General features: G+C 44.0%; 2 protein-coding genes across 4 annotated transcripts; one reads left to right on the top strand and one right to left on the bottom strand.

Annotated features, from left to right (window-relative positions):
• The first annotated feature begins 1630 nt into the window (after positions 1-1630).
• LOC123401872 lies at positions 1631-5370 on the top strand. Of its 3 annotated transcripts, none has more exons than XM_045095728.1 (2): positions 1631-1829; positions 4106-5370. In XM_045095728.1, exon 2 carries the CDS (start codon positions 4118-4120, stop codon positions 5156-5158), a length of 1041 nt encoding a protein of 346 aa, XP_044951663.1. In that variant the 5' UTR covers positions 1631-1829; positions 4106-4117; the 3' UTR covers positions 5159-5370. The 3 variants fall into 3 exon arrangements, with proteins under 3 accessions (XP_044951663.1, XP_044951660.1, XP_044951662.1); XM_045095725.1 differs by having other exon boundaries at positions 4102-5370; XM_045095727.1 differs by lacking the exon at positions 1631-1829 and adding an exon at positions 2204-3349 and having other exon boundaries at positions 4102-5370.
• A 1379-nt stretch (positions 5371-6749) lies between these two features.
• Positions 6750-21241, bottom strand: LOC123401871 (separase). The gene is made up of 27 exons (XM_045095724.1): positions 20498-21241; positions 20236-20413; positions 20047-20139; positions 16586-16717; positions 16022-16485; positions 15820-15934; positions 15412-15537; positions 15028-15327; positions 14823-14942; positions 14505-14726; positions 14180-14290; positions 13903-14049; positions 13449-13817; positions 13274-13363; positions 12902-13150; positions 12529-12652; positions 11624-12442; positions 11243-11486; positions 11033-11135; positions 10677-10868; positions 10540-10592; positions 10223-10452; positions 9900-10131; positions 9350-9740; positions 8726-8965; positions 8193-8280; positions 6750-7782 (listed from the first exon to the last, which is right to left on the bottom strand). Exons 1-27 carry the CDS (start codon positions 21211-21213, stop codon positions 7265-7267), a joined length of 6666 nt encoding a protein of 2221 aa, XP_044951659.1. The 5' UTR covers positions 21214-21241; the 3' UTR covers positions 6750-7264.
• Between the last annotated feature and the right edge of the window lie 1929 nt (positions 21242-23170).

Below are 23170 nucleotides of genomic sequence, written 5' to 3'. Positions count from 1 at the left end.
GGCATAAGCAAGCCGGCGAGCCGCTGCGCAACCATCGAGCCCGGGCGACGGCCGGAAGAGTCCTTGCCGGCAAACCGACGACGTCTACTAGAGGATGAACCAGTACCTGCATGCGGCGCTGGCGCTTTGTCGGGGCTGTGCGGGGTGCTCCCCAACCAATCTATGTCTTTGGCGCAGCTGCGGGTGGCCGGAAAAGCCAAATCCGGTGGCCGCGACAAAACAACTGTCGATCTGCAGCTTTCCGGCCAGCCGAGGCATGAGGGAGTGCTGAAGGTCAATCTAGGGGTGTGTGTGCTGGCCTGTCGGCGTGATCCCGACGGCTAGTATAGATGTAATCGAAGGCTGCGCCGGACGACGATGGGTGGGGAAAAGCGCGGGTTGAAATGTCCCATCCACCAACCGCTCTCAATATATACATGACACCGACGGGGCGAGGGGGGAATCTGCGTTTTCGCGGGGTGGGGTGGGCATTTTGTCCTGTCCCACAAAAAAAAATTATGGATCAGACTCGTTTGTGGGGTCTGGTCGGACAGCTTTTTTCGCTTCGATCCGTATTTTGACAGTTATTTTACGGATCGGATCATTATACGGGGTCTGTTAAAGATGCTGTAAGCATGACGCCATCGATGAGGCAAGATGAAAATCGAGATGGCTAAGCAAATGCAGACAAACAAAAACATTATCTTTGGCGGCCTATTAATTTTGCTCATTCATAACATGGAGGGCCATGCCAATCTACAACATTAACTCGCAATCTTTTGGGCAGCGAAAGAGCATGAGCACGTGATTGGTGGTTCCATCCACAAAATCACTTACCAAGACGCGCTTTGATTATCAGGATCTCACAAAAACACCCTAAACAAGAGGACGTGATTGCAATGCCAGACCTATTATAAATCGCATGACAGTAAAAAACTATACTTTCATTTTTGAACCACATATAGAGATGTAAAAAAAATCACCGGTCGTTTTTTAATACACTAAAGAAGAAGAGGAGGAGGAAGAAGAAAAGCCATATGAGCCTTTCCAAGATGCCATGGCTTGGTAATTCGGTTGAAAATAGAAAAAGGAGAAACAATCTCCAAACCAAATGCCAGCATCGTTGTTGTTATCCGTCCGAACGTATACTTGAACCGCCGGAGAGACGGCGGATGAAACCACCACGTGACGCGCGTGTTCTCGACGACGCGAATGAATCAAAAGAACCCATTTTAACACGGGCGTAGAAATGCCCATCCCACCATTCCCGCGATAAATAAAATCCGCCAAGAGAATATACTATACGTATTCCTCCCTCCGTCCGTCCGTGGTTTCAACGCAGCGCAGCGCAGCACATGGCCCAACCCCGCAGCCCAAACCCAAACCCAAACCCAAACCCAAACCAGGCCCCCGATCCCGTCGGTTGCGTCACAGCCGCGCCCGCATGGACGCCGCCCACGCGCCCCGCCTCACCCCAGCGCCCCCCGCGACGCCGCCCGGTCCACGGACCCTCCCCACGCCTCCCTCCCCGCACACCAAAAAACCAGCCGTAATCGCAACGCGAACCCAGCAACAACCCAAACGTGGCCGCCATCCCCTCCCCCCCTCCTCGCCCCTTTCTTTTTTCTTATCCAGTTTCTTTTCTTTTCTTTTCTTGCCACTTTTCCTCTCTCTCCTCCCCCTTGAGCAAATCGTCCGCCACGCCTCGATAACTTGCGTCCTCCTCCTCTCCGTTCCGTTCCCCTGCGCTCCTCCCCGACCTCCTCCTCGTGCCCGCCGTCGCCTCGCCGTGCCCGACTCCGCCGGGACCGCCCGGACCAGCGCCCCTCGCCGACCCCGCCGCGCTCTAGGTACATACATACACACACACACACACACACACACACACACACACACACGCACACACACCCGGCCCTCCTTCCTCCCGATTCCTCCCCACCTACCTCTGATTTGCCCCGGCTGCTTCCGCGCTTCCGGTCCGCGAAGGATAGAGCGAGGTCTGCGGCCCTCCGGGGGCATGGGACCTGCTTCCCGCCCGTCTTTGCTTGCGTGTTTGCGCTGGGGATCGCGGGGAATTTCGGGGGTTTTCCGGCGCTGATTCCAGCGCTCCGCGGCTGGTTCCGGCGGGAACGAGGCGGCCCGTGGCCGTACCTGTCGAGCCCAGGCCGTGATCCGGGCGGGCGGGCGGTGCCGGGGCGGGGATCTCCCATGGGGGTGACCGGAATTCGCCGCTCCGTGTGAATTTCGCACCGGGCAGAGTGAGGATTTGGGTGATTCCGGTCTCGATCTCCTGGGTCTTTGCTCTAAGTTGAAGTTACCCGACCAGAGGAGGCAACTCCTCCGCCAGTTCCGAGCCGATGAAGCAGTGATTTCGATCCTTCTGCTTGCTGTTTGCCTCTGCGTCTAGTGTAGGTTGGAACCGTGTGCCACAATGGCGTGGTCCATGGATTTGTTGTGCAATCGCGGTTGTTTTTGTTGTTGTCTATAGATTTCTTTCTTTCTCTTGGAAATGATCGACTCAACATGAAGGGGGAAAAAGACTGTGGTCTGTTGATGCTCATTTCCCTAGTAATGTGAATAACTACGAGCCCTAAGTGAAGCAACAGACCTCTCTTCTCCGGATTTGTTAGCATTCAGCCATGCGCATCAGGTTAGGGCTCTTCGCCTCAAGTGCGGGAAGAGAGATCTTGCTTAGTTACTAGTACTGCACCATTGAGTGGATAGGGTGCTTTTACGCGCAAGGAAAATAAATCCATCCTTTTGCCTCAAACTAATGTTGGCTCCAGAATGCTGGATTTGGGTCCAACACGCCAAGTTGCGGCAAAAGAGATCATTTCCCAACCTCCTTCCATGTGCTTGCAATCTGCATTTATCATGTAAGCAGGACCAGGGCCAAAGTGAAACTTAAAGGAGACACCTTTGCTTCATATTCTTTCCGTGTGCTGGTAACGTAGCATCTCCTCAAAGGATGGAATCTTTGGCCCAAGTGCAGTATCAAATGATTCTCTCCAATTAAAAAACTAGTGTGTGTTGTTCCTTGTTTTTTCACATCTAATCTGGCAGATCTAAGAGGAGCTGAGATGCTCCATGTGAGTCGCTCGTTTTTTCCCTTTAGCTAGTCTTATCTGGCTCTTAGGACTGCTTTTTTAATGGGGAATGTAGATCACATCTGATGTATTTGATTATTTAATGCTCCTGGCTGTTCCAGCTCCTTGTTTCTTTATCTGCCTGCCCAACTGTACTTGGATCCCGGAAAGTCTATTTGTGACTTCTGGTGCCTTTGCTACCTGTTAGCCATTCTTGTGGATCTGAAGTTTGGTAGGCTGTTTAAGAAGGAAAGCTGCTGCAAGAGTAAAGCTGCAATTGTGTGGTAATGTTGCTCAAGAGTTGTTTTTATCTCAATCGAATTATGGGGGAGGGTCGGTTTGGTTATGATAACATGATTATTTGCCTAGAAGTTGATGTGCTCCTTGGTTGTATGTATATTGGCAATCTGTTGATGCGATTCCATCATTAATATGCTTCAGCTTTATTACTTGTGTGCTTTTGTCACAATTCACAACCTTGTGCATTGTCTCTGTGGACTCTGATCTGTGATGTGTTCCTCATTGCTTGGGAGTTAGGACATCATGAATGATACAGATCAAGTGATCTTCAGGTCATCCTGGCATCGCAAATTCATTTCTCTCTCACTAGGGTAGAACTTGCTCTTGGTGACCTTGGCAGTGTATGATCCTAGTACCTAGAACCTAATGAAATTGGCACCTGTAGAACATCAAGCCACTTGATTGTGTTTCATGCTGTCAGCCCCCTTTGCTTCCCTGCTGCTTATGTTTGGCGAGCAACGAGGATGAGTATAATCTTGCTCTTTCGAATTGCCGAGGTAGACTTACATAGCCATTGATCCATTCCGGACAGGGAATATGCTGGATGAGTTGATAGCATTTTCCACTTCGTATGACTTTGATTGTCACTATACTAACATAATTGGAAGGGACTTTCTTTTGTTTGTTCATGTTCCTGGTGTGGTTCTGATCTCTCCCCTCCTTTATGTTCTATTAATCTTCCTGTTTATCATAAGTTACACTGTTGTGAGGTGCTCATGTAGTAATGGTTTTCCAGACAGGTTTCCAAGAAAATGGCAAGAAATGCAAGGGCGAAGAGGCATGCGGCTCGTCGTCTCAGGGCCACGCCGTATCCTATTCCTTCGTACCGCTGGAAGGCAATGAAAGGAGCCAACCGGAAGAAAGCACTGCCAACTGTGCAGAAGATGGACTGGGAAGATGCCAACTGCTCTGTGTGCATGGAGTACCCACACAATGCTGTGCTTCTCCTTTGTTCATCTCATGACAAGGGCTGCCGCCCTTACATGTGTGGAACGAGCTACCGGCACTCGAATTGTCTCGATCAGTTCAAGAAGGCATACACCAAGGGGGCATTGCTTGAGGAGCTGCCTGCAAGCACTGTTGGCAGTACCTTGGACTTTGTGCCATTGACTGCAGTCGAGAAGACTGAGTCCATTGACCTCGCATGCCCATTGTGTCGTGGCAAAGTAAAGGGGTGGACTGTGGTAGAACCAGCTCGAAGTTACCTGAACGGAAAAAGGAGAACATGCATGCAGGATGGCTGCTCGTTTGTGGGGACGTACAAGGAACTCCGCAAGCATGTGAAGTTGGAGCACCCTCTTGTACAGCCAAGGGAAGTGGATCCTGCCGTTGAACAGAAGTGGAGATCGCTCGAGTTTGAAAGAGAGAGGGAAGATGCACTCAGCACGGTCACCTCGTCAATGGGGAGGGCAGTGGTCTGGGGTGACTATGTGTTGGACCTGGAGGATGGAGCGGACTTGGAGGACGAAGACAGCGACGACGAGGATCATGGCAATGACCGGGAGGCGGATAATGCTCGAAGGTTGATAATATTCATGATGCGTCAAGTTGCTCAGCGACACCGGACCCAAAGGCTCCAGAGTCCAAGTGGCATGTCTGGCAACCCCGAGGAAGATTATGCGGTTAGCGGTGGTGGTGCCAATGGAACCACTCCATACCCCTTCACCTCAGAAGGCGACGACGAGGATGACATGGCTCTGGCCGGAGGGGGAGGCGCGGGTATGCTTAGATCAGACAGGCGTCGCCGGCGGCGCCGTAGGAACCGTGGAAGACTGTTCTTAGACTCTAATTGAGGAAGGCAGGGACTTTGTCACCAGAGCACATGCACAGCTGATTCCCTGGTGCCTGGCATTCATCAATTCCAACCAAAATTTACTTGTTCATGATCATTGTACCAAAGTAGTTTGTCTTAACCTCACCTCATTGCTTTCCATCAACCATGTATCATTTTCACATTCTTTGCTGAAAAGGGAAAATGCCGCATCCATCTTGTGCGGCTTGTGTAGTTTCCAATTGTTTCTGGCCAATTATTCCAGCTGCTGTGTGTGTTTTGTGTGTGTGGATCTTCTGTGTTGGATCTTGCGTTGTTCAGCTATTTCGTTTGTGACACGATGTTGGGTTTTAAATACATCACTCACTGCACTGCCAGGTGAAGCTATGAAGAATTGCAGACATGAGAACAATACATCACTCACTGCACTACCAGGTGAAGCTATGAATAATTGCAGACATGAGAACGATGAAATGCGCTCACATATGAGCACATTCCCTTCCTTTCATAACATTGCGCTTATAGACATTTTTCACAAGGCAAGCATTGTAGAGTTCAACCAAGAATATCTAATATAAAATGGAAATGCTAAAAATCTGGCATCAGATATTTAAGCATCGCAAATCACACATTTTTTATGTTGTGGTGAGGACGGCAATTTTCTTTAGCAAACACAGAAACTCCTGGCAAAAACTGTAACATGGCAAGGATTTGTACTTGCTAAAGGAAAAATTGCCATCCACATGACAACACAATTTGCCATCTCGAGCAATTTGCCACGCTAACAAAACTGACATTCTATTAGTAGCAAAATCCATGTAAAAAGTTACTCCTTTCGTTTTTAAATATAAGACCTTTTAGAGATTCTATTATAGACTACATACGGATTAAACTACACTTTAAAATATGTCTATATACAAACTACATGCTTGTCTGTTGGACGATTTGGTATGAGCAGAATGCTAGAGCCTTTAGGCACAAGTATTCGCTACCGTCTGTTCTCCTTTCCAACATCAAGAACGAGGCTACTCTCTGGATTACCGCTGGCGCTAAGCACTTGAGTATAATCTTACCACGAGAGTAATGGCTTTGTAATAATCTTATTGCTTTTGGTTGTAAAAACAACTCTTAACTTCTTAATTAATGGATGAGGCAAATCTTTTGCCTCCGTTTAAAAGAAAAGTAGAGAGCGGAGGGAGTATGTCTCATGATGTACCTGATATGAATTTGGTCAAAGTTTATGAAGCTTGGCTTTTGAGGGAGCAAAATTTTCCCAGCAAACTTTATGGAATACTCCCTCCGTTCCTTAATACAAGGTGTATAGTTTCTTAAGAAAAAATCCAAAATATGAGGTGTATTGCATTGCATCACTCGTTTGGATACTTGTTTTAGGGATTTGATTACATTTTCTTATATCAGGCAAGCTCCTCTATTTTCTGATGTTAATTAGTCAGATGTAATCTCACTCAAAACTTATGAAATTTCCCCTCCACATGCGTTCTTTAATTTTCGCGTCAAAAATTATACACACTATATTTAGGAACGGAGTGATACTGTACAAGCTTAACAGAAACACACATGGCCCAAACCCTGGCTACTACAGTACGAGAACATACAATGAAACCAGCTTACTATGATGTGACAGAAAGAATCAGATCTGTAGTGTACAAATAATACAAACAACAGTTACCAGTTGCCTTGGGGCAGGTTCATTTCCTCTACATTTTACTGATGTCTCGGAACATAAGATTTACATCTGTGCTCAGAATTACATCTTGAAGCACATGTATAACAACAGATCAAGGTTCATTTGCTCTACATGCTACTGACTTCCCAGGGCATAATTTTACTTGTATATACCCTGTGGAAGCACAGCACTGAATCTCGTCAGAATTGATGAAATCTCAGGGCGGTCCTCCGGTTAAAAATGTCCAATCAGCATATCTTGTTAGTTCTGCATCTGCTGCCAAGTACAAATACAAATAGACATGTCACCAGCACATCTGAGCTTCTGCAATGGCATGCCTATCATGCCGCTTCCCTCGGTGCCATGCGGCTCGCATCAATGGCTCAAAGCCCAGAACTACAGCACGCGGTCATCGATGATCTCGAGTTAGAGTACAGGCGGTTACTTCTTCCTGATGATGGTTGGCACGCCATAACAAACGGGAGCTGCACCAATCATAAGAGGAAGCCTGCAAGCACGCCTAGCTTCACTTATATGTGAAGCTATTCGCCTGTGCCTGCAGTTACAGCAACTACTACTGCCGTCCATCTCTGCTGTCTGTTGTTGCTTCCTACCTCGTGAGCCTTTTCGTCTTGACCTACCATTGTCCTTCACGGCGATGGTCATGGACTCAAATTCTTGTGTCAGCGGGCAACATTTAGAGCAATTCTTGGCAGCTGTGACATTTTCTTGCAGCCATGAACTGAGCAGTGCTTTACTGAATCGATCTATATCTCCATCTGTGACGTCCCACAGATTTGCAATGACGGCAGGAGAACCAGCAGATAAATAAGACAAAGGGGCCCCTCGAGGAGCATACGCTCCTTTGCAATCAAGTGCCCCACTACTGCAACCCATGAGGAGAGCAGCTGCACAGTTATCTAACTTCTCAATCTCCTTTCCGGAGACATACTGACTACCTGCAACATATTTTCAGACTAGTTAGAACACTCTGTTAGTACAACAGATAATAGCACAAGTGGTCATCAAACCATCAGACTTGAAGGCATATGCCACTATACTGCTATAAGTGATAAGTTTTATACAATAGAAGTATGTGTCAACTACTAGTTAAAGTTCCTGTGGAAGCTTTCAATAAGAAGCTTGGTGAGCGTTTTGTACAAAATAACTTAACACGGGTAGCTATGCCCATAGAAGATCGTCATAAACAATGGGCTACCAGACATTATTTTTTTAGCTTGCATCCTGTAGTGTGGATATTATGGTAGTGCGCTACACTTTGATGGCTTCAAAGGTTGAAGGGTCACAAGCACATTATACAAGACAACAAAATGACTTAACTACCAATATTTATATCCATAGTACATACCACTTCCATGTCCAAAATAAATAAAAAGATCATGATTCCTCAGGGCCAAGACAAGCTCCTCAGCTGTTGGAGCGTCCCCAGAATTTCCCTGCATGGCATCAATGCATCACAATTATATGCTGGTGATTGCTTTAAGAAGAATCCAAATTTATACTTTAACTAGCTTGCATCATACTTGAATTCATGGCTTATTTGCTTGTGACAGACGTTAAAGCGTTTCAGCAGGTTGCAACATCTATATATACAGTATGCTAAACTCGATTCAGGCCTGACTAGTGAAACTAACAATACACTCAAATGGAGAGTCTACACCAAAAGCTACCAGGAAACCAGATATGCAGCTATTTATATTTACCATTTCTAGAGTTTAAAGAAAACAGTGAAGGTTCCACTTCTGCAAGCCAAACTACATAATTGTTTATACAACACAAGTGTCGAATTCTTCTTCTTTTGCAATATTCACCATTGAGAAGGTTGTTTGAACAAACAGCATATTTTCTCATCATCACTAAATAGTAACAGATCATTGTTACCTTCCACTCATAGTTTCTAAACAACTGATCAAATTCCTCTTGTGTTCTGATCAGATCACCACTAGGATTCAACAGATAGAATGCATTGAAGGGGTCAATAATAGGAAAAGGAGGGTCTATGACACTGGCATCTTTCTGATGATTAGTGCTTCTAGTCAATGCTAGAAAGATGCTTCTCACTGACGGCATGCGGTATATTTCATGATTCCTTAACGCAGGCAAGTTCTCCCAAGGAAGCATCTGCACTCAAGCATTTTTAAGAAGAGGTTAAAGAAAATATATAACGGGGATCGGAAAAAGCTTCTATTGGCAATATTGCTAGACAAAGAATACGAGAAAGCTAGCAGTAGAACATTTCCTTTTGAGGTTAAAGAATATTGCTACACTAAAATTTACCATGAAAAATTCTTACAGTGTTGTTTCATCCGTTGTTTAACTATTTACCACAAAAATGAATTACATTAGATCACATGAAGGTAGATGCAAATGACACAGCTTTCAATTAGTTTATCCCTTCCAGTGGCTAATCAGTAAGGCAGAACATCCATCAAAACTTATAAGAGTCAAAAGGACCTTTTTAATAACAGAAGAGATAGCCAACAATAAGGATATCATAATGCTCACCTGCACATCAGTATCCAGAACTAAAATGACTGGATTTCTCTCAACTGGCTCGGGCAGCTCATTCACTACACCATTGCATAAACGCCCAAGGGACACCAGAGCTTCAGCATCAATCTGGCAAGAGAAGGCTCTAAATCTATCTCTCCCACAACATCCTCCCCTGCCAAAGTAACCTTTATATGATACAAGTTGAGAAACACATTCTTTCAGCTCATCCACTGATGCAACCCCACCAAGGATGACCTTGATGAGCGCTGGATTTGCTTCAAGTTTGAATTCTGATTCTAGACCAGTGATTAGATTTCCCAACACTGTCTCACTGTGTTGGTCCGCTAATTGCTGCCCCAGCAGAAGGCATTTCCAGGGTCCTAGCCACAAATTTTCCATGTTTCTGTTCAAAATGGCAAAAAAGATATCAGAACAAAGGAATATTGATTTTTAAAATATAATCCTATTGTGAAAACGCAAATCTTCAATAATGTACAGAGCAAGATATCTAGAGATCGCCCTAAAATATTTATAGCTGCATAGCATGCAAAAGAAATCTTACTCCAGTATCTCATTAAGGTTGTCGTTGAGCTTCATTCTATCTGACCACCACCTTACTCCATTTGGAATGCCGGTTACATGAGAGAGGGATCTAAAGTTATCCTCACATAGTTTTCTGAAAGTTGGAGCCACATAATCTGTAATAGTGAAGCTCCAAGGGCACTTCCATTTCATATCTGATGCTCTAGTTGGATTATCCAGTTCTTTGATAGACGAGTCTTCATTATGTGCTTCTGCCAAACAATAAGCATGTGAGTGAAAAGTGCAAGAGACTCAATATTAACTCATAAGACTCTATGCAATCACAACAGGCAATCTACACACCTTTCGAAATAGAATCCACTGGTAGAAGCATTGTGGTAGGCTTGTTTGTTGAATCAAACCTTGAGAGCAACATCCAAGCAGGAAACAGGGAAGGGAGAAGAAGTGCTTCCCCAAGAACATTCACAAAATCACCTCCAAGCATACTAATGCACACAATTGGTACGTCAGGAAGTTGATTGAAGAATTCTGATACATGCTTTTCGAGATGTTCCATGTCTGCCGATGAAAATCTGATACAGAAATTGTAGTTTAATTATACATGTACATGCACCATATGAAACAATAAATCAGCAAGTTAACTATTTAAAAATTTAAACCTTGGTAACTTTGGAATCCCATCTATCTTGTTTGCGAAATCTCCAACAAAACACTGAAAACGTGAAGGGGAAATTATTAGAAAAAATGAAGTATGCCAGCATGTTAATCTGGTTGTGAACCTGGGAGTGGTTCAAACCTTCGAGTCTGCTTTTCTGAGCAATGCCTGTAAGCTTGCAAGGTAATGGCAACTGAGATAAGTTCCAACAGAAGCTTGGTGAAAGTACGCAGCCCAATGATTCAAAGAGAGAGATCCTTTGGAATACGAAGGTAATTGAACCGTGGAATCTATCGTTGAGAGCAAGAATATGCATGTGAGTAGCCTGCAAACCTGCAACGGGGGAGTTGGATGTAAACACATGAGCAAGTGTATAATCGACGACGAAAGGAAAAAAATAGCCTGACATGAGCAGACACTCACAAAAAGTGGTAGAATAAATATATGAACTAAGCATTTAAAATTACGAGAGCAAATGACTTGAGAATATCACAGACCTCCTGAAAAAGTGAAGGACTCTCTTGAGATAACACAAATGCTTTCAGCAACCAAGAAACGACATCAGCCATTTGTACGTTACAGAAGGTGCAGCAACCATCCCTGAAGATAGTGATGAAATGATAACGGTTTAGCAAGAGTCGTGAACTGCTACGATCAGACTGTTACGCATGTGACTGATGCACAAACAGGAAACTGATTAGACAAACCTTGACTGTTCTGAAAGGATGCCCTTCAGCAAAAAGAAACTCATACTATATAGTATTTCTGCACGCTCTAAAGAAAGAAAATCACCGGTATTTTCATTCATGATTAGTCCAATTAAATGAGGCTCATAGGTTCTATAACAACCTTGAGGAAGAGATCTGAAATACAGTAATGATATACACTGCCAATAAATACTATGAACTTCATGAACTTCATTCTTTCCACCCTGAGCTCCCAAGGCTCTTGCTGCAAAGGCAGCACATCAGGACTGAACAATATGAAAGAATTAAAGAACTTAACTAATGAGTAATGATCAATAAGTAGCACAGCTTGCATATCACAGATTGGTTCGACACATAACAAAACATGGATAAAAATAGTACCTGTTTTTAACAAAAGTGACACAAAATGGCGTCGGCGGATGCAGTCTTTTCTGAACTGCAATATATTCTCAATGGACTCGGAATTGAGTGAATTAACAAGAAGACAGTTCCAACACCCAAACATATTGCATATGTCATCTCTGTTGTATTCAACACCATCAAGAGAGCAGTTTAGCTTCCCACAGACCAAAGCATTCGTATGTGCAGTTCGCTTACTTGATCTGGTGGTTCTAGTCTTTGCATGAGCTACAGCATTCTGTTCTTTGGCTAAACGTGATGAAGTTCTGGATGTCTTCTTAACGTTAACATCCAATGGTGGGGCACTTTCGGCATTCTTCAAATTTTCCTTTTCAGATTTTAATCCCACAGATTCATTGTACTGGTCAATAGGTGCTTGACTGAACAACAAACAAGGAGTACATGGAGGTAATACTCCATCCTTGGCTGCTAAGGGTTCTTTCCCATGATTACAAGCCCCACGCTTGGTTTCTGAAATACAATCTTTGCTGCTCAAGATGCAACTAGTATTAAGTTTACCACAGGACACAGCAGAAAATTCGAAACTGGTGTCATTCAGTTTCTCCATGGCAGATCGGTACATGCCTAAAGCACTAGACAAATTGCATGTTGACTGTTTTTGCAAATCTTTCTCAAAAAGATTCCAAAACATATCCCCAGCTTGCATATCAACTGAAATCTCCATAGTCAACCAGCATGTCTTGCAGGAAATGAATTCACCATTTTCTTTAAGGAGATCCCTGGCATGTTTAAGCTCACCCTCTGCAGCATCCCACAGCTGTCTCTTGCAGTATAGCTGACCTAAAAGATGAGAAAGAAGGGACAAATGAATAAAAACCAACAAAGATGAAAAAAAAAACAGACAGATCATCGCTAGATGTATGTACCTAATGCTGCTGTAAAAACAACAGCAAATATTGGCAATCCTTGGAAACATGATATCTCCTTTCCTGTCCGTAATAGAACTTCTGCTTCAGCACCATCACCAATCAACTCATCCATCAGAGCAACCTGAGTACATAGTGAAAAAACATGAATAATATGAGAAAGTCTGTAGCCAACTTGAGACCATGTTTTACATTATGGAAATGCTTGTGATACTGCCAAAAGCCAAAGCAGTGTCAACACGAACCATCACTCATAAGTAGGTTGGCTCATCTTACTATGTTAAAGATGGCTAGCAGTGGTGCACATATTCCATCAACTTTTCCAATCAATTTGCTGGTACTGAACTTAACTCATGCCACACTATTGTCATACCTGTAATATGCTTTCAAGACAACATTTAAGTACATTCCATGGGGTAAGGAAAGAATCTCTCATGCTGCTTGGCGTGGTGCAATCTGGCCAAATTTCAGCCATTGTTGGTCCCCATGCTTCAAGTGAAACAAAGCCTTGCTCACCAGAACATTCGCTTTCCTTGCTTACAAACTTGCCCAAATTAAATTTGAACTTCTTTTTTAGGAGCTTTTTGCGCAATTGGAGGGCTTCTCTTCCATATGAAATGGCCTGCAAAACAAAACAAAGAGTTGTTCTGATTACAAGGGGCTAAACTATAAACAGCGTCAAGCAAATTTCATTATAGCTGGAGATTTTCCACCAAACTAAATTGATGAAAGAGAAAACGAGTACCTGGAGAAGTTGTCCTCTTGACAGAAGTCTTTCTGACAAATCATAATACAGACAGCCAGCCAGATAGATTGATTGATTATCTGAAGGAACCTGCAAAAAGCAATACAAGATGCATAACAGAAAAAACAAAGGACAATACGAACTATATTTTTGCAATGCAAGTAACTGAGCTTACTTCAGAAACCAGAGATGATGCAATTTTATCAATCCCATCAACACTAGCATTGAAACCAAACTGATTTCCAAGGGAATATTCACACGATTGAGAAAAGAAATCAACAGGCCCCAACTGCTGAAGAAACATAGAAAGAGAAGGATAATCTCCTTTGAAACAGTTTCTCCAAAATAATGTATTGCGGCAATCAACACCAAGATGTTCTGCCACATAAGAAACAAATTTCTGGTCCATTGGGAGATGACAGCATGCATGATTAAGGCGCCGGTTGATAAATAACATGGAGAATAACTTCTCTACAGGTAAATTTTCTTGCTTCCACGTCGTTATGATAAGCTTGCACAGCTCAAACGGAAGCTCAAACTGACCCTGATATAGGGAAAAAACACATAATTATCTTGCTAAAGGCACAGTTACATCTTATCAAACATAATAAGTTTTAGCTTCGACTTGCCTTCATCGCCAACAAATCAACGAGAGAACAAAGAAGTGGTACAAGAGTTTCTGATAGCTGTTGAAAGATCACACCAGGAGAAGAATGATGAGAAGTACCCATCTTTGACCACAAGCCAACGGCACTCCTAACATTATCGAAGATTACCTATTCAAAATAACAAATAACCATAAGCAAACAAAGAAAAGGCGTTTTCTAGCTAATGTACAACAGTACAAGTGACTACAAGCAATTCTTGTGTACTCAACTTAACGCAGCTCAGATATGAAGCAGTTACCTTGCCGCCATGATTGGCTTCCTGCACACAATGTGCATGTAAGCAGTATGCAATAGCTAATTCATGCATCACAATCGCATTGCCGCGAGATGAATCCAGTAAGATGCCTCGCTGGTTGGATGGAAGAAAACGATCTTAGATCTCACTTGTGGTATGTTATGATGCAATTTATCTCTATTGCGTAGCCCAAGGGGAATATATATTACACATGACTTAGCCTAATAGGACTCCTAGACCAATACTAGTACTTCCTACCATGGTATACCTAAGAAAACAGGACGGGGACGGGGGCGGGGGGGGGGGGGGGGGGGGGGGGGGGCTTCACCAGTAAAGATATGGCTTCAGACAAGGACTCGAGACAGCTGCTTATGTTTTGCACCCCAGATGCACGGAGTGCACGCGCCTTTCTAACCAAAACCTTTGATCTCTCCAGATAATACTCTTTTGAACAATAAAGTTCATTCAAGAGAATATCTATTATTCTATTTTGCGCACTTCCACAGAGCATGGTGGCACGAGATTCCATTGCTACATATGCTAATAATTCCTGCAAAACCAATGCAAGTCCACAAAGCACTTCGCATCAGAAAGAGATCCAAATAAACATACACTATTTTTAATCTAACAAAGCAGAATCCGGTACCTGCTCTAAGATTGAGCCTATCAACTTCTTTGGCAAGGGAGATGGGTAGCCCATAAGAGAATGATATAGAAGTGGAGCACTATCCACATTTTGGTCATTCGCAAAATCCTTAAGTGTTATCTAAAGTTTGCATAAGAAATAAACAAAACCAAATCAGCAAAGTGTTTGAAGTGATAGCTTCTCTAGGGTTTTTTTATGTTAATACCTTCACCCACAACTTGATCAGAACCAAATAGCTTTTGTGATAATCTGATGTGTCACCATGGGCCAGCAATTCAGACAAGCTCTTCACAACAATATCTCGTATCACTTTTGAGCCACATCTGTAGAGAGTGTCGACCATCTTTGCTATCCTAGCAAATGCATCCGTAATGATATCCTTCAGTGTATCCTTCGGTAGATCCTCAATTATGATGTGACCTTCCGTTCTTGCTGATAGTCTACAGTAAGAAAGTCTGATGTGTGCCAATGTTGCTTGGCAGCATAGTTCTAATGCTTTCGGTGCCTGAGGCAGTTACAACAGTCAATCGTACAAAACTCTGTAGTTAAAAGCAAATTTAAGTCATAGACCAGCACCTTAGAAGGATACCTCTTCAAAATGTCCAATGTTGTAAAGTTTCGCGCCGATGTTATAAATTGAAGAGATCAAATATTTGAGCTCCTCAAGCTTTATCCATGTACTTGAAATGGCACGATTGATAGAAGACAAGCTCTTCTGGACTATGAAAGCAAAATGCATTAATAGGGATGGTATTGGAAGATAGTAAATTCGGTGATTTAACAGCAATTCTCCACAAATGGACTGGTAAAGGAGAATGAACAAAGTTGTTTATTGATAATAACTCGTACATGCAACAAAATGCTCCAAAGGTGATACCAATAACAGGCTGAATCAAGGGGTTCTATGATGCACAAGTAATAACACCAGATGACTAAATGGTCTTCAGTTCCTATTGATAAGATTCAAATACAAGTATAGTACAAGCGACTTAGGTACCTGGATGGCCTCTTTGGTCACAAAGGAAATTTTGATTGCTGAAACTAGGGCTCTCAGTAAGGTTCCACGTTGTTCATCCAATCTCTCATTCTCTTCTTCGGACATTTTGGTACAACTGCAACAACACACAAAAGAACAGCTTGCAAAATCAGAGATCACTCGCTTATTGCAGTGATAATACATACAATTTTATGGGCTTTACCTATAAGCAAAAAGGCTGGAATCAATAAACTGATCCAGTGCCATTAAGACAAATGTCACTTTCCCCGAAGTGGGGACCGTTTTTTCTTCAAAGAAGCTCTCCCAAACTGCATTTGCAGGCTGCAATAGTATCTTGCAAATAAACTCCATACAATCCAAATATGCCATAAAATTAATATGCTCGTCTGACTGAGAATAACTATAACTGTGTTTCTTATTGGGATGCCCAGCATCAGTTAGTGCACTTGAATATTTACACAAATTATCATGTTTACTAGATTTGCCATCAGTGACACAGAAAATCCGTGCTAGTGTGTCAAGTGCATTGTTCATAGTTTGTAGACCCTTTTCATTCTTGGCAAAATCCACTGACATAGAGGGCTGATCTTCGCTTTCCATTTGCTGTCTACTGAATTGTAATCCAGTAGCATAAAGATGAAGAACTGAGGCGATGGGCAGGGGTATCTATAATTTGCAAGCAAATTAATTAATCAAAAACAATAATAGCACTGTTATGGTATGAATTAACTTGAAGCAACGGTAAAAAAAACTGTACAGAATGTACCTCAGAAGAAAAAACACCTTGTCCATAAAGTAGTTTTGAAGCACCAGCACTTACATCCCTATTTGAAAGAAAACTCCGAGAAAAATATGCTACAAATTCCAGGAACTCGTTTAAAGCTTTAGGTAAGTAGGCCTGAAAAAAAAATCATGATATTACAACGTTAACAATGCCTTATTGGTAAAATAACTCATTGCCTCAGTGCAAACAATATATGCGAACTGAGGTACACCAGAAATCTGCTTGCATGACTTAATTGTCATTTATCCATAACTACCTAAATACCCGTGTGTTGCAACGGGGGCAACTTTATTCTAGTGGTTCGGCATAGGAAATTTTGACTGAGTTGAGATTGACATATGTTGTGTGGAGGGAATCCATAGGCAAAGGTAAGGAAAGATATGATGGAGATTGTGTACGTACAACTACATGAGTTGATTTTGTTGTTTTCTTGCAAAGGGATTTCTTGCTATTGGTGATTTATATGATTTCTGTTGATTACTTTGCAGGGGATTTCTTTCCCAAGAAACGAGGAGGTGGGGTCGGTTTGGAAAAAAGGCAACGTTCAAAAAGGCACACTTAATCGTGCGCTTATGCGCACCTACGCGCGGGGCACTGGCCTAACGCCTCGCGTAGGCCTTGTGCACTCGGAAAGGCGTGATGCACTCCTAGGCGGAGCGCCTTTTGCACGTATGCGCGTTTAGGCGCAAAAAAGCTGAGATTAGGCGCGCTGATTTCATGCGGAAATGGAAGCAGGGGTAGCGTCGAAGACAATAAAAGGAGTGGGATCTCCTCGCAGGACACACGCAAATACCAATATTAGGTTTAGGTTGCTCTCCTCGCGCCGCCGGATACCAGAGCTGAAGGCTCTCCTCGTACCGCCACCTGCCAAAGCTGAAGGCTCCCCTCGCGTCGCCGCTTGCCGGAGCTGAAGCTTCTCCTCGCGTCGCCGACTGCCGGAGCTGAAGCTCCTCTTCGCGCCTCTGGCTGCTGGACTCGGATCTCCTCCACCCCGCGTCGTCGACTGCCGGACTCGGAGCTTGTCCACCTCACGGTCCAAGGACTACTTCCCCCCCCCTCCTTCGATCTGCTCCGGCCACCTCCTTGTGAGCTCTCTGTCTCTCTCCTTTCTCTGTTTCTCTCATTGCTGGTGCGAGGTGGACTGGAGGAGTGGAGTTGCCCGCGAGTTGCTGATGCTAGTTGCTAAGGTGCTGTCAATACTTGCCTGTTGCTACTGCTGTGTGCTCCAGCAAGCTGCTGCTCCTATCTGTGCACTTGTACTGCTAGTAATGTGTGGTACTGGTCTGCTAGTTGGAAGTTGCTGCTTGTGTTGGCCACTTGGTCTGCTAGCTATTGATTTTGTTGGTATGCTGCTTGCCTGCTTGTAGCCCTCTCCGTACAATTGTGTAGAAAACGCCTAGTCACACCTAAGCTAGAAAAGCGCAAGTAGGTGGCCAAACGCATAATTAACGCCTAGCGCTTTTTTGAACTTTGAAAAAAAGTAGTTTTTCTTCGCTCTTCTGGAACCGGTACAGAAATTGGTGTTTTTTCTACTTTGTTTACATTAGTGACTGGTGGGGTTTCGGGGAAGGCCCATGTGGGGATGGTCGTTTAACTTATGTATTCATCTTGTTCCTTATTTACCTGGGTGCACTGTCTTTTCAAAAACTTCCTGCCGAACCGGCTCCTATTTCAATCCGTGCTGGACCGATCGATTGCTTGTTTGGTTCGAGGTTGAGCTCACCCGCCACCCTGCGTCATTAGTCTTCCTATTCCCTTTTTTTTGCTCTAAGGGTGTGTTTGGTTTGAGGACCGAAAGTCATGGAATGTCATGGTTCCGTCCCGAAGTCATGGGTTGGTTCCATCCTTGTGTTCAGTTGATGATAAAAAAAGTCATGGGTTGGTTCCGTCCCGGTGTTTAGTTGGAGAGATGAAATGAGAAGAATCTAATACCACTCACCTTTTCGATATAAATGGTGAAATTACATATCTGAATAAATAGAGTTATTTGCATTTAACAAGCCTATAATTTAAATTTTCAGCAACATTTTCTTTCTATTTTCAACACATGCAAATAAAAATATATGATCCTGAGTACATATCAAATATTTACGAAAAATAATCACAAAAATGAAAAAATAACCACGAAAAAAATTAATCACGAAAACGAGAAAAAATAACCACAAAAAAATAATCACGAAAACTTTTGTTCGGGTGCGGAGGTGAACGCGGTGAGAATTGCTTGGTTATTTCTTTTTTTCTTTGCTTTCTCAGACGAATAACGAGTCGATTCCTTCAAATCGGTGGAATCACTTGGTGAAGCATCTGGAGGGAATATTCCCTGCATGTGGATGACCCAATTCTGATTCCTAACCCAACTAAACACGAGAACGGCTGCTAGGGATGGAACCAACCCGTCCGATTCCACCTCATCCTGAAACCAAACACACCCTAAGGTAAGGTCCTTCAAGAACAGCATTGCGGTCGCAACGGGGCTCTAGGTAAATATTGTCCGCCCATATGAGCCGGGTTGTGAATATTTACAGGTCAGGGTCTTTACTGAAAAAACACAATATTGCACTACAACATTTGGGGGTTATCGCATGGTTTGGAAAAAATCGGTGGAAAGGGGCATGTATCAGCGAGAGGGTGGAAGAGATGGAAATGAAAACAACAAACTCCCCTTTAATAGTAGAGATGACTTACACCATCAGTAATCACAAGGGGGCAGAATGCTTCAAGATTAAACAACATACTGAATCAGGATATTTAAACAGCATCTACTGCTCCAGGGCATCTAGCGCATTCAGTATCACTACTAAAATAAGTACCACAAGATCATAGTAAGGTGTATTCAAGTGATGCGAGTCTAACAGGTTTATATTATGAACAAGGGCACTCTATCAGTCAATAGAGAAGTTTAAACCATAGGTAGGAAACAAGTAACAATGTCTACTAAGATAGCTTTACAAAGTTCAGCTACTAACAAGCCTTATTCACTTCTAGTTACGCCCGCACATCTCCAAAACAAGGAAATGCACTAGTTTAAATTTCGAAAGTAAGTTTCATGATCATGTGATGTTGTCAAGACACAACTTTCAATGCTGAACTTAGGCAGATTCATGTGCTTCTAAATTTCAGTGAAAGATAATGTGTTTTATCTGTATAAAATTGCTCAGTCACAGGGAGGAGGAACTAGATGGTTTAAAACCAAAACAGTAAATACCTCGCACGAAATTTACTATATTTGACACGGATGAACAGTTTCTTAAGCCAGCCTAAATTACAGAACAAATGCAGTGTCTGAAGAAGTCTAAACCATGGACAGGAAACAATGTTTCGTAAAATAGATTGGCAAAATCTAACTATTGACAAGCCAAGTCACGGTTTTTACCGCTAAACTTTGTGTGGTTTAATGTTCTTCTGAATTTTAGTGAAATCAACATGTTTCAGCGGGGCATTACCTTGACATGTAAAACAGACTCAAACACGGCAAGCAAAAGCCATGTGCTCTCACCACAACTCAAATCTACAGAAGAACAGATCTTGCATGCAACCTTCAACAAGAATAAACAGTAAAACCATTAACCAACCAATATAATTAAGTTGTATTCGTCGAGTTCAATGTAAATCAGATTGATAGACACACGTACGACGGGCAAGCGTTCAATCATCCGTGCCCTCTCACACTCCCCTAAGGTCGCAACGCAGAACTCGCGGACAAGGTCAGCGTCGAAAGATGAAGACTCGGCGGCCAGGAAAATGGCACAGCGGCTCATTGCATTCACAAGCAGAGTGAGGTACTTGCTGACGGCCTCCTCGGACGGGATCCTGCAACCGCGCAAAATTTCAGTCACACACAGTGTATGCTTCCCTAGTAAGAAAATGCAGAGTTGGCAGAGGACGTTATCTCACCGGAGCCATGGCCGGAGCTGCTGAACGAGGTTACGAACACGTTCGTAGCAGGCAGCTTCCTTCACCTTGCCCTTGCTGGCACAGTTAGCAAGGCATACGGTGAGCTCAACCGCAAGGGCGGTGACTTCAGGGTCCGCGCCAGCCTCTCCTACAGTGGCAGGCTCGGGGAGGAGGGGAGCAACACTCGCAGCGCCGCGGCAAGGCTTTGCGGCCGCCGCCGGCGAGAGCGCGCAGCGGAGGGCGTCGAGGGTGGCAGCGGCCTCCGCCTCGGCGCGGGCGTAGTGGCCGCGCGACTCGAGGCAGCACACGAAGCGGCCGCGATGGAGCAGCACGCTGTAGGGCTTCCCGGCGAGGCAGGTCGAGATGGCCGCCAGGCAGTCGAGGGTGAGGCCGTAGATCTGGAGCAGCTCGTCGAGGCCCCCCGCGTCGCCCGCGGCGCTAGGGTTCGGGCGGAGGAGCGGCGGGAGGAGCTGGAGCGCGCGGCAGAGGAACCGCAGGAACCGCTTCGCGAGGGGGCGGACGGCGGCCGCGTCGGGGGGCGGCGGCGGCTGCTTGGCCTGCTTGGTCGCCCTCTTCGGCGGCGGCTTGGGGTTAGGGTTCGCGGTGGGCAGGTGGGGGGAGAAGGGCTGGAGATAGGCGGCGAAGCGGGAGTGGAGGCCGGCGCGGGAGCTCGGGGAGGAGAGGGCCGCGAGGAGGTCGTCGGCGGCGGCCTCCATCGCCGTGTGGGGGTGGGGTGGGGGAGGTTCGGCCGTTTGGGGAGGGGAATGAGCGGGAAAGGGGGAGGGTTTTGGCAGAGGCGCCGCTACTCTGTCGCCTGCGCATTCCAGATCTGATCCTGCACACGAAGAGTGTTTTTTTTTTTTTTTGAGAAATTGCAAACGAAGCGTGTGGCGGAAGATTGGGTGTTCATGGGCCAAACTGGAATGATGCTGGGACTATAAGCAGGCTTTTGTTGGATTGCTCCGTTTGGGCCTAGTTGTTGTTGTTTTAGCAACCGATGATCGGATTCCTTAATGACTCGGATCATCATTCTGCCATACCTGGTTTTGTAAATAAAAAATGTTAAAAATTATTATAAGAAACTGGTCAAATGTGTCGATAAAAAAGGCTCGGTCCTCCTAGCTCGACTAATGCTAGACATAGACAATGCGAATGACACATATATATATACAAACATAATTCATACCAGCAAACTCGGTTTAACACCGAGAGGCAAGAAACAACTTTGTGATACGTGAGCTAGCCGCCCCCACTACCCGCGTGAGGAGGGGGGGGGGGGGGGTCAAGTCTACTACAAGAAGGGGGATATTGTTTAACTTTTGAGTTAACGCAAGGTCCCTCTAAGAAAAGGGTGATGTCGGAGTGTTTTGTTGTGGACTTCCACTGTTAGCCATATCTGTTTTTGCACTTCTGCAGAAAATTGTTCTTCCATTATTATTCTAGATTTGGATTTAGTAATTTTCATAGTGGTCTAATTCGACTTAGAATTATGGATCCTTAAAAAATGAATTTGCTCACTTGGATTGGTTTTAACAAACATAACCACCACAACAACACTAAATATAGTGACGACTATGAACATTTTCGGTTGTAGTCTAAAATTGCAAAAAAAATCATCTTGAAAGGGTTATTTCTTTGAGGTGAAATTATCAGACATTTAACATGGGGTCACATGTAGAAGACTTGTGAATTCAAATTTAGGGGTTCTTTTTAGGTGAAAAGCAAATACATGAAGATAGTTTGCATGCAATAGGTCATTCTAAATGAGAGGATATGGTGGATGGAAATTAGCAGAAATAAAAATACGAAGAGTAAAATAAAGGAAGATAGTGGTTGTTCTACACCCTAGCTCGATGCATCCACGCTGCACCCACGCAAGAAAACATACCCAAACATTTAAAAAAAATGAAAGTTTATGGGAATGATTATGAACAAATGGTATAGATGCTTGCAAAGTTTGATGATCAAATGACATCCGAGTAGTTATGTATCAAAAAATAAAATCAATGAAAAATACTCAAATTGTACGTGCACCGTTTGAGCACAACTTGTCAAAAAAAAATGTGCGCAGCTCCTCGGATGTCATTTGACCACCAGGTTTTGTAACCATCTATAACATTTGTTTATAAATCATTTCCACAAAATTTTAGATTTTTGATATGTTTTCTTACATGGGTGTAGCGTGGGTGCACCGAGCTGGGGTTCATCCACTACTTTCTCATTTGCTAATTAGTCCTATCAACTTGTGTTTTGAACCTACCCTTCATTCGCCATTTCTCGCATCCAACGCACCAAATGCACCAAATTACCACACATTCTTTTGCGCACCCACATAATGTCCCCATCATGTTCTTATCACCCCTTTGGCATCCAATCAAGAAAAGAAATCTCTCGACTAGCATTTTGATGTTAAGATCGGACCTGCCAAATTTCGACGCGGCAATCATGTTTTATAAACTCACTTCCACTGCGTTAATAGATCGTAGAACTACTGGTCCTGCCAAACTATGACGGTGATCATTTCGCAAATAATTTGTATTTCGTGATCTTTATCTTTAATTGTTTGAAACTTGTCAAGTTCCTCTGCCAAGGAGCACAGCCTGAGTGGCACTCAATGGCGGAGCTACGTGTATATATGAGGGGGTTGTCCCCCCCCCCCCAATCCCAACACAA

Source organism: Hordeum vulgare, chromosome 6H (genome assembly GCF_904849725.1).
Source record: "Hordeum vulgare subsp. vulgare chromosome 6H, MorexV3_pseudomolecules_assembly, whole genome shotgun sequence".
NCBI lineage: Eukaryota > Viridiplantae > Streptophyta > Magnoliopsida > Poales > Poaceae > Hordeum > Hordeum vulgare.
This window is presented reverse-complemented; position numbering and strand designations above follow the sequence as displayed.

Excerpts from the sequence above, each read along its gene's own strand:
- LOC123401872 (XM_045095728.1), top strand. The coding sequence starts at position 4,118 with ATGGCAAGAAATGCAAGGGCGAAGAGGCATGCGGCTCGTCGTCTCAGG.
- LOC123401871 (XM_045095724.1), bottom strand. The coding sequence starts at position 21,213 with ATGGAGGCCGCCGCCGACGACCTCCTCGCGGCCCTCTCCTCCCCGAGC. Across the intron at positions 15,935-16,021 it reads TCCAGCCTTTTTGCTTATAG|TTGTACCAAAATGTCCGAAG; the intron begins GTAAAGCCCATA and ends GTGTTGTTGCAG. Across the intron at positions 10,132-10,222 it reads AGTGGATTCTATTTCGAAAG|AAGCACATAATGAAGACTCG; the intron begins GTGTGTAGATTG and ends ATTGTTTGGCAG.